Source organism: Giraffa tippelskirchi, chromosome 1 (genome assembly GCF_054371585.1).
Source record: "Giraffa tippelskirchi isolate mGirTip1 chromosome 1, T2T-mGirTip1v1.2.pri, whole genome shotgun sequence".
Taxonomy (NCBI): domain Eukaryota; kingdom Metazoa; phylum Chordata; class Mammalia; order Artiodactyla; family Giraffidae; genus Giraffa; species Giraffa tippelskirchi.
The window spans coordinates 73,471,418-73,488,112 of record NC_137275.1 but is presented as its reverse complement, the minus strand read 5'-3'; the positions used below and the strand labels follow the sequence as shown (position 1 = coordinate 73,488,112).

General features: G+C 36.5%; 2 protein-coding genes across 2 annotated transcripts in view; one reads left to right on the top strand and one right to left on the bottom strand.

Moving 5' to 3' along the window:
* FAM184B (family with sequence similarity 184 member B) overlaps positions 1-4,918 on the bottom strand; it is a 161,803-nt gene extending 156,885 nt beyond the window's left edge. Inside the window, exon 1 of the mRNA XM_081593534.1 lies at positions 4,659-4,918. The gene's annotated coding sequence lies outside the window, so the exon portion shown is untranslated. The remainder of the gene's footprint in view (positions 1-4,658) is intronic.
* Positions 4,919-4,995: 77 nt separating this feature from the next.
* The window catches only part of NCAPG (non-SMC condensin I complex subunit G), a 45,552-nt gene continuing 33,852 nt past the window's right edge, over positions 4,996-16,695 (top strand). The window contains exons 1-8 of the mRNA XM_081593557.1: positions 4,996-5,201; positions 6,336-6,542; positions 7,020-7,248; positions 9,317-9,462; positions 9,747-9,831; positions 10,826-11,018; positions 11,498-11,647; positions 16,340-16,480. Coding sequence (XP_081449683.1) covers positions 5,091-5,201; positions 6,336-6,542; positions 7,020-7,248; positions 9,317-9,462; positions 9,747-9,831; positions 10,826-11,018; positions 11,498-11,647; positions 16,340-16,480 — 1,262 coding nt within the window. The 5' untranslated portion in view covers positions 4,996-5,090. The remainder of the gene's footprint in view (positions 5,202-6,335; positions 6,543-7,019; positions 7,249-9,316; positions 9,463-9,746; positions 9,832-10,825; positions 11,019-11,497; positions 11,648-16,339; positions 16,481-16,695) is intronic.

Below are 16,695 nucleotides of genomic sequence, written 5' to 3'. Positions count from 1 at the left end.
TAATATACATGTATGAGAAAGATATATAGACATATGAAATAATATTTAAAAACAGGATAACAAAGATACTACTAAAGCCATACAAAGGGAACTGCTTGTAACTGAAACTTCATCTTTAAGAATCCTTTAAAGTTTATAATATTACCTACTTCAATCTGAAAAAAAAGAAAATTATAAATGTATTATAAGTATTTTATTGATAGGAGGTTTTAGCTTTTAATTCTTCTGTCCTCATAGTTTTACTATTTTCATTCAACCAGATTCCATCTGCAAGACTATTAATTGACTATACTTTAGTTATTGTGTTAGTTCAAAGCATTCTTTAAGAGGCTCCTTCTACTATAGCAGAAGTAAGACAAAGTTTCTTTGAAGGCATCTGTAAATTCTAGAGTGAACCCATCCTGTTAACTTCTTACATTCCACAGGCACTATAGTGTGTTAGTTGTTCAGTCATGTCCAACTCTCTGCAACCGCATGGACTGTAGCCTGCCAGGCTCCTCTGTCCATGGGATTTTCCAGGCAAGAACACTGGAGTGGGTTGCCATTTCCTTCTCTAGGGGATCTTCCCAACTCAGGGATCAAACCCAGGTCTCCTGTATTGCAGGCAGATTCTTTACTCTCTCAGCCATTGCAGAAGCAGTTATAGACATTATAACTCCATACCAAAACTGAATTACTGGGAAATCCCATGGACAGAGAGCCAGGCAGGCTACACTCCATGGGTTTGCAGAGTTGGACAAGACTTAGCAACATGTATATATATATATATATATATATATATATGTATATATATGTATATATATATATATATGATGATAAAGTAACTGAACAAAAAACAAAAACTGAATTAATCACTCTATATACTCCCATGTAAAATTTACCTTAAAAGAATGATTTTTCTGTAATTTTAGAAATAGCCTTACTATACAAATTCTTTAGTTTGCTTAGTTTAATTGCTACAATTTCTTTTCCCCAATCGGGGAAGGCAATGGCACCCCACTCCAGTACTCTTGCCTGGAAAATCCCATGGACAGAGGAGCCTGGTAGGCTGCAGTCCATAGGGTCGCAAAGTCGGACACGACTGAGCGACTTCACTTTCACTTTTCACTTTCATGCATTGGAGAAGGAAATGGCAACCCACTCCAGTATTCTTGCCTGGAGAATCCCAGGGACGGGGCAGCCTGGTGGGCTACTGTCTATGGGGTCACACAGAGTCGGACACGACTGAAGCGACTTAGCTTGGCTTAGCTTTTCCCCAATAGCATTAAAAGTCAAGACATAGATAAGTGAAAGGCAGTTGAGTTTAACATAGCATCTTTTTAAAAATAAAGCCAGTTTTATTGAGGTATGATTGACAAATTGTATATATTTAACATGTACATGTGATATCTTGAGATGTGTATTCACTGTGAAATGATTACCACAATCAAGCTAATGAACATATCCATCACCTCACAGGTTTTTTTTTTTTTTTGCATGTGATGTGATGAGAACACTTACGATCTACTCTCAGTAAATTTCAAGTATACATAATTAACTATCATCACCACAACGTACATTAGGCCTCCAGAAAGTTTGTATGCTTTGGCATCTTCCTATTTCCTTTACCTGCTAGCCACTGATAACTCCCTTTCTATTCTATTATTGTGAGTTCAACTTTTTGAGATTCCACATGTAAATAGGATCACACAGGATTTGTCTTTCTGTGTTTGGTTTATTTCATATGGCAGAATGTCCTCCAGGTTGATCTATGTTGCTGTAAATTGTAGAATTTCCTTCTTTTTAAAGATTGAATCATGTCTGTATATAAATGTTACATCTTCTTTATCCATTCACTCATTGATGGACACTTATTTCCACATCTTGGCTACTGTGAATAATGCTGCAATAAACATGGGAGTGCAGATACATCTTTGAGATAGTAATTTTATTTCCTTTGAATATATACCAAGAAGGGGGATTCCTGGACCACATGACAGTTCTATTTTTACTTTTTGAGGAACTTCCATATTGTTGCCCACCAATATGTATCAATGTCCCTTTTTCTGTACATCCTCATCAACACTTGTTATCTTTAGATTTTTTAATAGTCATTCTGACAGATGTGAAGTGATACTTGACTGTGGTTTTCATTTGCATTTCCCTGATGATTCATGATGTTGATCACCTTTTCATATACTGGTTGGCCATTTGCATGTGTTCTTTGGAAAATTTATCTATTCAGGTCCTTTGCTCATTTTTAATTAGGTTATTATTATTAATTTGCTATTGAACTGTATGAGTTCTTGTACATTTTTGATATGAGATATACGGTTTGCAACTATCTTCTACCATTCCAAAGACTGACATTTTTGTAATCCAGTATCTTTTTTAAAAAAGTTTTCAGATTATAATGTTAAAAAATACTGAACAAAGACTTATTATTAAACCTCACCTCCACAGAGCTAATCAAGATAGTTAGGCTGACCTCTGGTGGCCAATGCCTCACCCTTCAATAACTGACAAAATGGTATGAATTTGTAGTGAGATAATCCAATAAAATATGGTAAAGGAAATAACAGTTAGAACTGCACAGTTAAAAAAGCAACAAAGGTAGCAGACACCCAAAGCACAAGGAAGCCTGAGCAATAAAAGGCTACAAAATAAGAAAAATGCCTCCAAATATTAGTTTGTTCTAACTTTTAGTTCACCAGTTGATTATAGATGAAAAACAAATGGTAAGTTCAGTGGTTCCCAAAGAATAGTTCTACACTAATACGGCAGCCACTAGCTCCATTTAGCACTTGAAACGTGGCTAGTGTAAAATAATTCTCAATTTATGCTGAATACATGTTAAAATGCTATTTTGGATATACTTGATTAAAAAAAATAATGCCCTTTCTATGTTTCTTTCACCACAGCTATCTAGACATTCTACATTTTAATCTACAGTGAGATTATGATTGTTATCAAGCATATTCCATGCACTCTTAAACCTCTATGATTTTCCTGCAGCTGATTAACCTAAAGTACCCACACATCTTGCCTTTTCAGAAATTAGACATTTTAATAATTTTGAAATTATGAGGACTCCAACTGCTACCATATTTATTATTTTAACTAGCATTTGAATACCTATAATGTTTTAGGAATTAGGACTATAAAGCAAGAGAATGGATGAACAAATTATGGCACACTCAAACAACAGAATATTAGAGAAACCTATCTGTACCTCAGTTTCCTCTTCTTAAAAAGGAGAAAGTAGTTTCAAGGGTTGTATCGGAGGATTAAATGAAGTGCTTAAAATAGTGTCTTGGCATAAAAGGTAATGAAATAAAATACAATTTTATGGCAAGAAAAGAAAAATTAAAACATAAAATTTTTCTCTATTTGGGCCTCCTCCCTCCCCTTTAGTGTGTCTTGTGTAGCTGCACTAATCAGACCTCCTAGGAGATAACCTTCCTTCTTAATCTTGTAAGGGGTCTCGTATGACCTACTACTCTCTTCACATCCATAGATCTGGATTGTGTAAACTGTCAATAATGCGTTGAAAGTCACCCTTCGTCTCAAAAACATATAATCGTGCTTAGACCTCTAAAAGGCAGAACAGTCCTCAGAGCTTTCTGGAAGACTACCTCATGGATTATAATCCTCAGGTTGGCTTGAGTAAAATTTTCCTTTTCCTTCCTAGATCAACCTGATTACTTTTTCCTAGACAAAGGGTCCATAAGGTGTTCAGCTGCTGTTATGAAAGTATCAGTATGAATAAACTTCAAAAGTAACAGTTATGGGAAAAAGCAGGTTCCATATGATTACTCATATAACGTTAGAACATGAAAACAATACAGTATACTTATTCATAGATTTATTCATATGTCATTAACACACAAAAGTTAACAGTAAATTAAGAAAATCTCCCCCTCCCCCAAAAAGAAGAAAATCCATTACTGCCGGGGAGGGAAGATAGTTCGATAGGAAAAAGGCGTACATGAAGCACTGTAATCTAATTCTTTAGTTGGCTGTAAGTATGGAGATGTTGATTTCTACCTGAAATAACTCTATTAATAAAAATTCGGAAGGCAATTTATCTTAATCTCTATACCCTTTTCCAATCTGCGTTCTCCTTTGTTGAAAACGTTGCCCTTAGGTACTTTTGTGGGGCTTCCCTGGTGGCTTCCCAGGAGATGCGGGTTGGAAATCAGGGTGGGGAAGATCCCGTGGAGGAAATGGCAACCCACTCCAGTATTCTTGCCTGGGAAATCCCACGGACAGAGCAGCCTGGCGGGCTACAGTCCCTGGGATCGCAAAGAGTTGGACACGACTTAGCGACTAAACAACATGCACGTTTGTAAACTAGGCCTTCAAAGCCTGTACATCTACAACAAGCTGTATCTAAATTAACTCGTGCCTTTCTTCCCCAATTGCCTCCCACGTTTGCAGACTCTCCACCAGCAATTTCACTGTGGGGCGAGGTTTAAGTAATTAGATGTGGGCATTGACCAGAAGGACAACAACCGCTCAGAATTAAAAAGCGGCTCGTCTCCATCAGAACACCTCGGAACATCTCCCTTCCCAGTAGAAGCAAGGGCGCTGCGCAGCACAACCAGACGCCCTAGCCTTCCCTCCTCCCCTTCAGGGGGAGCAGGGATTCTTCCCCTCAGCAGAGTCCCTGTTCTCACCCATGGAGGATCCTTTCTTCTTCCTCGCCGCACCCCCAGCCGCAAGACCCGATTAGGCCTAGCGCCACCAGCTCGGTTCCAACAGTCGAATCTCCACAAGGTTCGCACTCCCAGCGGAGATCTCTTCCGGGGGAGCCGATGACCCTTTCTCTTGGAAACGCCAAGTCCCCTCAGAAAACGGCTTAAAAGACCCTCAGCGCATGCGCCCACATCGCGATGTTGAAGGCGGTGGATTCACCTCTTCCAGCTCTCGCCGCTCTACGCACTCGCGGTAGTCTCGCGGTATTTCCTTCTCCCGCGGGAGTTGTTTGAAAGCTTTGGCGGTAACCACGCCCTCGACTGTCTGCTTCCCAGTGGAGACTCGGACCTTGGTCCGTCGGGCCAGCTGTAGGCGAACGCGAACCGGCTTTGTCTTGGCCGGGTACTGGCGCCATGGGGAAGGAGAAGAGACTGCTGCCGATTAAAGAGGCCTTCCAGCTGGCGCAGCAGCCTCACCAGAACCAGGCGAAGCTGGTGGTGGCTCTGAACCGCACCTACGGCTCGGTAAGCGCGGCCGCCCGCGGTCCGGGGCCCCCGCCTCTCCCCTCCCCGACCTCTCTCCCAGGGGCTTCCCGCTACCCTCCCGGCTAATCTCACCACGACCCCAGCCTTCTCAACCTTCCAGACCCGGTGCGGAGAGGCCTGCGGCGTCGACCGTTAATTCTCTGGCGGTGAATCTAAGAAAAATGTTTTGCGCGCACCGGGGCGACCTAGTGTAGGGCCGCAGCCTGGGTCCTGAACGCGGTGGCTCATCGGTTGTTGTCCTTCTGGTCACCGCCCACATTTAATTACTTAAACCTCGCGCCTCAGTGAAATTGCATCAAATCACCAATTAGCAAATTAATTGTTAGCACCAGACTCTTCCTAGTCACGTAAATACGGTTTGCTTCCTTTTGAATGAAGCCTTGAGACGGATAGGACAATGGATTTCAGGAAAATAAATTATCTTGAGGTGCTAGAAAAATTCCAAATCAGTATAATAGGGCTTGAGGATATGAGACAGGATGTGAAAGGTGTTATCGGAAAGGAATTGTCGTGTGATATTAAGGGTAGAGGGCTTCCCCGCTGGCTCAGCGGTAAAGAATCCTCCTGCAGTTCAGGAGCCGCAAGAGACGCGGGTTCGATCCCTGAATTGGGAAGATCCCGTGGAGGAGGGCATGGCAACTCACTCCAGTATTCTTGCCTGGAGAATTCCATGGTCAGAGGAACCTGGCAGGCTACAGTCCATAGGGTCGCAAAGAGTCAGACGCAACTGCAGCGACTACTCGCCCGCACACATTAAAGGTAACTCGATGAAATGCAGACGCTGTTGTTGATTTTGGATTGTTCATAAAGAAGCAAATTTTTACTGAACTGGTACCAAGGCATCATATGGAGAATTAAGGAGTGTTGAAAAAAATATCGGAGGAATTCTTTTCACTGTCAAAATTCACGTTTGTTTTCTTCCTGGGAGAAGTAAATTTCTCTAGAGAGAGATTTGTGCAGATTTATTTCCCCTTTGGTGGTTTGGATAATTGAGAGTTTACTAAATAATGATTTTAGTTTGTGGTGGGGCTGGTGTTTTCAGCGTTTTAGAGTAATGTTGAGAAAAAAGGATTTAATCCATGAAGTTTTTGAAGGATTTCTTTTCTCTTTCAGGTGGATGACAAAACAGGTTTTCATGAGGAGTTTGTTCATTACCTTAAATACGCTATGGTGGTCTATAAACGAGAACCAGCTGTGGAAAGAGTAATAGACTTTGCCGCAAAGTTTGTTACTTCATTTCACCAGTCAGATATGGAAAATGATGAAAAGGAGGAGGAGGATGGTGGCATTTTAAATTATTTGCTTACTTTTCTATTAAAGGTATAGGAAAACTAGAATTTCAGGAAATAGTATAGAAAATTTTGCTATTTTAAAAGGGCCATAGGAGTTTGTGCATCTTAGAGAATGAAATATCTGATAATTGAGAAAATGTAAAGGAAATATTGGAACTGTCCTTAAGATTAAAATGTGAACTTTTAAAAATAACTGAATTTAATTTTTGATGACCATTCTAAGTCATTTCTCATAAACATTTGTTTTAATTGGGTTCTCTATTTTTGAAGTAAGAGTTCCTACAAAGAGGAATATGCTTTTGTAATTTAGTGAATACTTGATGTATATTTTGAGTCTTTGTGATATGTAATGTATATTTAGTATGCGTATGGATCAAGGTTTTTCTGCAAGTTATGAGTTATTGTTATAAATTCTTGAATTCTAAACATATAGAATTCAAATGGTATGTTATTATTTAATAATGGTATGTGACTTGGAATAAATTTTGATTTGTTTCTGTTTTAGTCTCATGAAGCAAACAGCAATGCAGTTAGATTTAGAGCATGCCAGCTCATAAACAAGCTCTTGGGAAATATGCCAGAAAATGCCCAGATTGATGATGATTTGTTTGATAAAATTAATGAAGCTATGCTTATTAGATTGAAAGATAAAATTCCAAATGTAAGGATACAGGCAGTTCTTGCTCTTTCACGCCTTCAGGATCCCAAAGATGATGAATGCCCAGTGGTTAATGGTATGTATAGCTCCCTAAATCCTTTTTCAGTTTCGTGATTTTGTTAAATTCTCAGCAGATGAATCTTCTTATTATGACATATTATGGAAGAGTATAGTTCATATGTATGTACAGGTATATAATATGATTTTGAAACTTAAATTAAGAAAAATCTTATACTCAAGTAGCCACCGTCCAACTTAAAAAAAAAAAGAATATCATCAGTATCTTTGAAGCCTATCTTAGGTCCCACTCCAGTTCTATCACTCTCCCTCTGAATTAATGATTATCTTGAATTTTGGTTTAATTATTCTCTTGCCTTTTGTTTGTTTGAACAGTTAAGCACATGTGTGTGCGTGCTCAGTCACTCAGTCGTGTCTGACTCTTTGTGACCCTATGGACTGTAGCCCACCAGGCTCCTCTGTCCATGGGATTTTTCAGGCAAGAATTCTGGAGTGGGTTGCCATTTCCTCCTCCAGGTGATCTCCTGACCCAGGGATCATGTCCTGCATTGGCAGACGGATTCTTTACTACCACCTGGGAGGCCCAACCACATGTATATACCTCTAAATAACGTTAAGTTTTGTCTATCATTTTATATGTCTTGTGAATCATACTATATTTTTCTATGCTCTCAACATTATTTCTAATTGTAGCATTCATCCATGTTGATATATTTATTTGCTGATTTATAACATTCTGCTGTATAAGACAATTTTATTGTTTCTGATATTGGTGGACCTTCTAGTTGTTTGGATTTTTTTCCCTGTTAAAATACAGTGTTGTTGCTATGAATGTTCTTTTACATGGGTTCTGGTGCACAATTTTTCTGGGATGTATACCTAAGGGTTGGCTTGTTGGTATATGCCATCAGCTTTATTAGGTAAGGTGCAGGTGATCTACAAAACAGTTTATCAACTTATATTTCCAATAACTGTATAAAAGTGTTCATTGAGCCCTATCCTTTCCAATGTCTGGTACTGTCATATTTTTAAATTTCTGTGAATCTGGTTATATGTATCATATGTTATTGTTATGCATCTTTTCAAATATTTAGCAACCAATTTTATTTCTTCTGTGTAATGCCTGTTAATGTGTTCTGCTTATTTTTCTATTGACTTGTCTTATTAATTGGAGTTCTTTATATATTCTGAAAGGAAACCATTGTGTTATATGGATTGTAGATTATCCTACTTTAGATGGATTATTTCACTCTCTTCACTATGTCTTTTGTTGGACAAATTCCTAATGTCAAAATTACCAATCTCTTCTTTTATGATTTGTGCTTTCTATCTTTTATTTAAGAAATCTCTCTCTACCTCGGCTTGTAAAGAGTCTTATTCCACTTTTCTGTGTATGCCTAGGCTTCTTTTGGGAACTCTTCTGATTTGTTTTTCTCTTTGTCTCTATTACTAGCTTTATAATTTTGATAACTCATGGTAGTTGGTATTTTTTGGCATTGAATGAAGGACATAATAATGTGTAAAATATGTATGTTTAATAGTTAACATATACTTGATTATAAACCTGAGGAAAACCTGAGAAATAGAGGTAAGTATTTAAATATAGGAAATGAATTTTGTTCAGCAGACAGAGTGCTCAGGGCTGGTGCACTGGGATGACCCAGAGGTATGGGATGGGGACGGGGGTTCGGGATGGGGAACATGTGTGTACCCATGGCTGATTCATGTCAATGTATGGCAAAACCACTGCAATATTGTATAATTTAAAAAAAAATAATGACCTCTTTATAAAAGCCATATTAGTTTAAGATAAACTAATATGCCTTCCACCTTAGACTTTTTTCTAAATTTTGAGTAGCAAAGACATAATCTGAATGATGGATTTTTCATGATTTTTAGGGTTATTTGTTTTCAGTTTTAGCCTTTATGCCCAGTCCATTGACTGCTTTCTCATTCTGTCCTTTTCAAGGGATGTTGGCAGAAAAGAATCTTCGGCTAAAATTAAGTGTGTAAGACTAAAATATGGTATTTTTATCATTATAAAGATTATGAAATATGGGCTATCTTATGACTATGGCTAAATAAATATTTTGTTGCTGTACTAAAATGTATTACTCTATTTTTAGCATATGCTACTTTGATTGAAAATGATTCAAATCCAGAAGTTAGGCGGGCAGTGTTATCGTGTATTGCGCCATCAGCAAAGACTTTGCCAAAAATTGTTGAGCGCACCAAGGATGTGAAAGAAACTGTAAGAAAGCTGGCTTATCAGGTAAATAAGTCCAGTGTCTTGTGTAGACCTGTTCTTAAAAAGACAAGAAGCCATATTCTTAAAATACCTTTGAAAAATATTTGGCATGTAGCAATTTCTTCAATTGAGATTTTTATGGACAGAGTATAAATAATTTAGGTAGAATCCTATTGCATTAATATGTTGCCAGGTATTAATTTTTTTTGGAGAGTGTAGATAATTTTCTTAGGTGAAGGAGATATTACTAGTTATAAAATGCATAAATTATATTGAGTTTAATGGCCATTTTTTGTTATCTCTTAAAGGTTTTAGCTGAAAAGGTTCACATGAGAGCTCTGTCCATTGCTCAGAGAGTAATGCTCCTTCAACAAGGTCTCAATGACCGATCAGGTAATTTAGACATCTTTATACATAAAACTTTAGTAGATTTTGAGGTCAAACTAAAAGGTTTAGGAAGGAGTGTCCTATTAATAAATTAGATCAGGTAAATCTATCACTTCCACATCCTGACAAAGTTTATCTAGGTGTATTGTATAGAAGACATTTTTTAAGATCTTGGTACTTAGAAGCAGCACAGTTTGTTTTTTTCTGTGTTTGGTGTATGGAGAAACTAGAGTTTAAGGCTGTAAAAATAACTTACGTCAGCAGTAGGGCAGAATCTCTTTTTCAGCCCTCTCTCTTTAAAAAAAAATGCTATCTTATCCCTTTTGTGTATATCCTGCTATGAATGTGTTCTGTGCATCTAAAACAAGTAGAAATGGTCAGACCAGGTTATTTTCCCTGTTTCCCACCTTTTCTCTTTTACATCTGGACAATTGACTTATAGCAGTGATATGAGAAATGATATATTTTAAATTTCCAAACCCCGTGAGAAGTCTCCAATGGCTTTAATGTTGCCACAGCAAGAAAACCTGAGTTTGAAGGACTAATAACTAGGATGACTTTAAAAACTAAGAATAAGGTTTTTCAGTGATATTGTTTGTATGATTCACCACTGCAAATATCAGTCATATAATAAATACATGAAGTCAGGCAGCAAGTGAAATAATAGGTATTACATATAGTCTAGACTAACATCTGAAGCCCAGTGAACTCAATGAGAGAAGGCATGCACAGATATCAGGCTGTGGTAGTGGTTATGTATTTGGTTCTGACCTTTTCCATTTTCACTTAAAAGTGAAGATCTAGTGACTTTTGTAATATCACTGTTCTTTTAATTTTTTCTTTAGTATGCTTTGTTTTGTCTGTGTCTGGTTTCATTTTTGTAGTAAATGTCGACTTAATGTTAACATTGATCTGATAAAAGTTAATTAAAGCACAAAAAATGTAGGAGATGGAAGCTAGAGGGGGACTTTGTTCACCTATGTTTCCAATGACTTAACAGATGTTGTGAAACAAGCAATGCAGAAGCATCTTTTCCAAGGCTGGTTACGTTTCACTGAAGGAAATATATTAGAGTTGCTTCATCGATTGGATGTGGAAAATTCTTCCGAAGTAGCAGTCTCTGTTCTCAATGCCTGGTTTTCAGTGACTCCTCTTAATGAACTGGCAGAAATCTGTAAAAATAATGATGGCAGGTATATAAAGTGCTCATTATTTGAAATATGATAATTGATGAACTTCTGTATTTAAAAGTAGTCCCTTTTGCCATTACTTAAGATTGTATCGGTATCTTTTACCCACACCTCTTAGGTTTTCTTTACTCTGGTGAATGTCTTTTTTCCCTTTTTTCCTCCTTATATAAGAACTCACCACTTAGACTACTTTGCATTTTTGGTTTTGTTTTATTACTTTTATATTTGCATTAAACCTACCATGAAAAGTCCAACAGCATGCATTCCTATTACGTTTGCATATTTGATTCTTTCTTTTTCCTTTTTGTCTAAATATTTTCACTCTTTTTTGTGAGGATAAATTAATGACTTTGCAATTAAAGAGGTGGTGGTTATAAATCAAGGCTGCTTAGTCCCAATTTTCTACTCGGTTCAAATTTTTTGTGTGTTCAAATTTTTACTGGGTATTAAGATATCTTTTATTCTTTCCTTTTTAAATGAAGGAAATTGATTCCAGCGGATACATTAACTCCTGAAATTGCTTTGTATTGGCGTGTCCTTTGTGAACATTTGAAATCAAAAGGGGAAGAAGGTGAAGAATTTTTAGAGCAGATTTTGCCAGAGCCTGTAGTATATGCAGAATATTTACTGAGGTAAAATTTTTTCCTTTGGTTTGGACTGTGCTTATGTTGTACTTGTGTTGTTGTGTGTTAACTTGCCAGTCCCCTCCCTCAGAGCCATGCTTGATTAAGAATAAGTTAAAATCCAGTTTTTTGGACAGACAAGGAAAAATAGGTATGCACCTTGAGACTTTCTAGAGAATATCCTGTGCTGCTCAGTATACTAAAAGACCAAAGTCAGTATGTTTTGAGACGTTTTCTTAAAATTGTTCAGATGTGATGGTGAACATTTTTCGTAAGGTTGACAGTGGTGTGCTACCTTTTGAAATTTGTTGGCAAACCTTTTCTAAGTGCCAGGTAGTAAATATATTTAGCAAATATTTCTGTGGGCCATACTGTCTCTCCTGCAGTGACTCATTCTACTGTGGCTCTGCAAAAGCAGCCACAAAATATGTTACGAATAGGTCTGGCTGTTTTCTGATAAAACTTTCATTAACTTTTATGGACACTAAAATTTGAATTTCATGTAATTTTCACATGTACATATTTTTACTTATGTATTTATATGTATGTCATTTAAAGATGTAAAAATCTTAGCTTTCATGCTGTACAAAAACAGGAACAGGCTGGATCTGGTGCATGGGCAAGCAATAGTTTTCCAATTGACCGGGTGGATCCCTGTTTTAGTATTTATTAAAACTGTTACTGTTTGGCTTTTTGTCTTTTAAAAAGTTTTTTCAAAGTATCTTTTAATTTATTTGAATTACTCTCATTTCTACTTAGTTCACTTTAGAGTTATAAAACATGAATGCATTGTCAAAAATTCAAATACAGAAATACATAGAATAAAAATATTTCCTCTTATCTCCTAATTCCTCAATCTCCATAGAGTTAATATCTAAACAGTTTGGGGCATACAATTCCAAACTCTCTTTATCTGCATTTGGAGATATACATTAAATGCATAATTTTAAAACTATAACACAGACTATACATACCTTTGCTTTTTTTTCAACTACTGATACATGAGCTCATTATATATTGGTACATACAAATCTATCACAGTTTTAACAGCATATCACTTCACAGTATGGTGGTAATATTTAATTTGCTCTTTTGATGGTTGATGGACATTTAGGATGTTTTCAGTTTTCAGTGATATAGGTGTCTTAAACTTTCTTTACATTTTTACGTTTGTTTGGGATTTTGTAGAGTTGATTCCAAGAGGTGGAATTGCTGGGCCAAAGGTTATATATGTATTTTTTTTTTATGGATATTGGTGTGTAGATTTTTTAACTTCATGATTTTAGTGCCTCTTTTTTTTTTGACTGCACCTTGTGGGGATCTTAGTTCCCCAACCAGGGAGTGAACCTGTGCCCCCTTCAGTGGAAGTGGAGAGTCTTAACCACTGGACCACCAGGAAGTCCTGGTTTTGATGCATTTTTTAAAAAAGCTTTTCATACAATATGAATTATGGGCATGAATTCTTCTTTTTTTGGAAATACAGAATTATGCTTTTGCTTATGAAAGTGAAAGTGTTAGTCATTCAGTCCTGTCTGACTCTTTGCAACCCCAAGAACTGGAGCCCGCCAGGCTCCTCTGTCCATGGAATTCTGCAGGCCAGAATACTGGAGTAGGTAGCCATCCCCTTTCCAGGGGATCTTCAAGACCCAGGGATTGAACCCAGGTCTTCCACATTGCAGGCAGATTCTTTACCATTTGAGCCACCAGGAAAGCTTTTACTTATAATGGCTCCACATATAAGTTAGAGAGCAAAGCTAAGAATGTGTTTGAATTGAGTTTTGTATGCAAAACATTGAACTTAAAAATATCTTAAATGTGAGCCAATATGGAAACTTAGAGCTTGAGCTCATAGTAACATGAGAAACGTGGGAATCTACTTAAGAGTTTTAATGGTAATTACTTCAGGCTTTAATTGGAATATTCATTATAATGCAATTTGGGCCATGTTGAAATGTTCCAAAAAGAAATGATTTTTTTTTTAACTTTTTATTTTGTATTGAGGTATGGATGTTGAAGGACAGGGGAAGCCTGTCCATGCTGCAGTCCATGGGGTTGCAAAGAGTTGGACACAACTGAACAACCGAACAACAACAAATAGCCAATTAACAAGGTTGTGATAACTCAGGTGAACAGCAAAGGGCCAAAAGGAATAAGTTTTTGATGCAGTGTTTAATAACATATGTTTATATAAAAGTTATAAGTGCTCATAGATTGAGAAAATACAAGAAAGTATGAGGATATGTTAAATATTTAAATAACAGAAAACATCTCCTCAAAGACTGCTTCACAGATTAATTCTTAGATTACATGAAAATTGACATGTGAAGAGCTCGGTTCCTTTCACTTTGAGAGAAAATGATTTTGAGAGAAAATGTAAAAATCACTGATTTTTACATATCCTTTGTTGCTTTATAAGTTTTTAATTAATTTACTTGAATCAACTTGTTTTTTTCACTTACAAAAAGATTTAAAGATTATATTTAATTATTGAAATAATACTTAAATAGGATGATTTTCTTTTTGGAGCAATGTCATTATACAGGAATAGTTTTTTTCAGGAACAGAAGCAAAAATGGAAAAATTGTTTCTTGATAATCTCAAATTTTCAGGCATTTTGTAACATTTTGTAACAGGAAGAGTCAGTGACTCTGAATGCTAATACGAAACAATTTCCTGTTAATTGAGGTGTTCATGTAAAGAGAGAAATTGGAGATGTTAAATGAGGCTTATTAAATTTGAGTAAGGAAAAGGGACACTAATACAATTTTTAGAAAGCTCAAATATAAATTCTTAGTTTAAAAAAAGACTTTCTTGAGTGATCTCTTTATTATAATGATTACCTGTAAAAATGGTTGAGAATAGAAGATTTCATGGTAATTAAAATTGCTGGGTCCATTTTAAGTTCTATTTATGCAGTTCAGGATTTGTAATTACTAATGAGATAACTACTACTCTGAATTTATTTTTGAAAATACCCAAAGTCTTAATGCTATGCATTGTGCTGAAGCTGGGATGGAAAAGTAGGGAGGGATCCAAAGTTGAGTGAAGGTTTTCTAGCTTGTCAGAAATCAGCAACTCTACTGATTTATAGATTTTGATAATTATCAGTTTTGTAGCTTTTGTTTAGTTTCCTGCCACATTCCAAAAGGTAGCTGGTACGTTTGAAGTTCCTAATATCATTGCCATAGAATGATGAGCTTTTATTTACTCTTGGCTGTCATTTTATGAGTCATTTCATTTATTCGTCATATAGAATTCTGCAGTATCTATAACTTGATTTTTGTTGGCAGTTTAAAATAACACATTTTTCATCTACATTATTGTTGTTCAGTTGTTTCTGACTCTTTGCGGTCCCATGAACTGCAGCCCACCAGGCTTCCCGTCCTTCACCATCTTCTGGTGCTTGCTCAAACTCATGTCCATTGAGTCCGTGATGCCATCCAACTATATTTTCCTCTGTTGTCCCCTTCTCCTGCTTTCAGTCTTTCCCAGCATCAGGGTCTTTTCTAATGAGTCATTTCATCTATTCCAACCTAATGGCACCTAGATGTGTAAGTTTAAACTCATAATCTATTTAAACTCTTTCTTTATTTTGCTTTTAAATAGCTTTTTTTGTTCCACAGAGAAAAAGGAGAACTTCTGGTAGGCTCTTGAATGTTATCTAGGTGAGGGTTGTAAATGACTAATTTAGGCAGTGGTAGTAAAAAATTAAAGGGATTCCCTGGTGGCTCAGTGGTTAAGAATCTGCCTGCCAATGCATAAGCCGCAGATGCAGATTTAATCCCTGGGTCAGAAAGTCCCTGGAGGAGGAAATGGCAACCCACTCCAGTATTCTTGCTAGGATAATCCCGTGGACAGAGGAACCTGGCAGGCTACAGTTCGTAGGGTCACAAAGAGTTGGAGACTACTGAGCAACTGAGCACACACACACACAGTAAAAATGAAAGTGTGGTTGACAGTGCTTGCTTGGTAGCAGTTATACCAGAATAAGAACAGTATAGCGATTAATAGGACCCTAAGCAAGGACTGTAGCCCACCAGGCTCCTCTGTCCATGGAATTCTCCAGTTAAGAATACTGGATAGCCATTTCCCTCTCTAGGGGATATTCCTGACCTAGGGATCTAACCCAGGTCTCCTGCATTATAGGCAGATTCTTTACCATCTGAGCCACCAGGAAAGCCCTCAAGCAAGGATAATACAAATTCATGAAGCTATGTATTTTTTTCTAATTTTTTTAAAAGGTCGTTGTGTTCATGGGTAACAACGTAATTTTTCTTTATACTAATATTCTTTTAAACAAAATAATGATTAAGGATGATGAGGGAAAACTGGCTCTTTCTGAATAATTGTATTTTTGGAGAAGAGATTTAGAACTTTGTAATTGAAAATACTAGTGATATTGAAATAATTAGTTATATTAAGAGACATAAATATGTACCTTTTGAAAATTTCCCATAGGAAATGTGTATTTTTAATGAAAATATATTTCCAAGTTCTTTTGAATCAAGCCAGTAAGTTCACGAAAGTTCATGACAATAACACAGAGTTTAGTTTCTGAATCACATTAGTATCACATGGTATAAATGTCCACATATTGATCTTGGGACTGATAAGGCGTAAAATGACCCTTTTCTGACTTAATGGGGAGCTGTTCAATGTTTTGTAACAAATTCTACTTTTTATTTATTGTGCTTGTTTTAGTTATATTCAAAGCATTCCAGTTGTAAATGAAGAACAGAGAGGTGATTTTTCCTATATTGGCAATTTGATGACAAAAGAATTCATAGGTCAACAATTGATTCTAATTATCAAGTCTTTGGATACCAATGAAGAAGGAGGAAGGTACATTTAAATGTTAACTCTTGTTCTAATTTGCTCTCCTAATAGTCTTTGTTAAAATACAGTCATATTACCATATGATTAAATGTATTTAACCTAGCTCTCTAAAGTATTATATGAAGTTTTTTCTTTCCTCTTATATATATATATAATACATATATGGAGTATATAAGTGAAAATACATACTGTTTCTGTTTCTCTTCCCTGTTATGTGCATA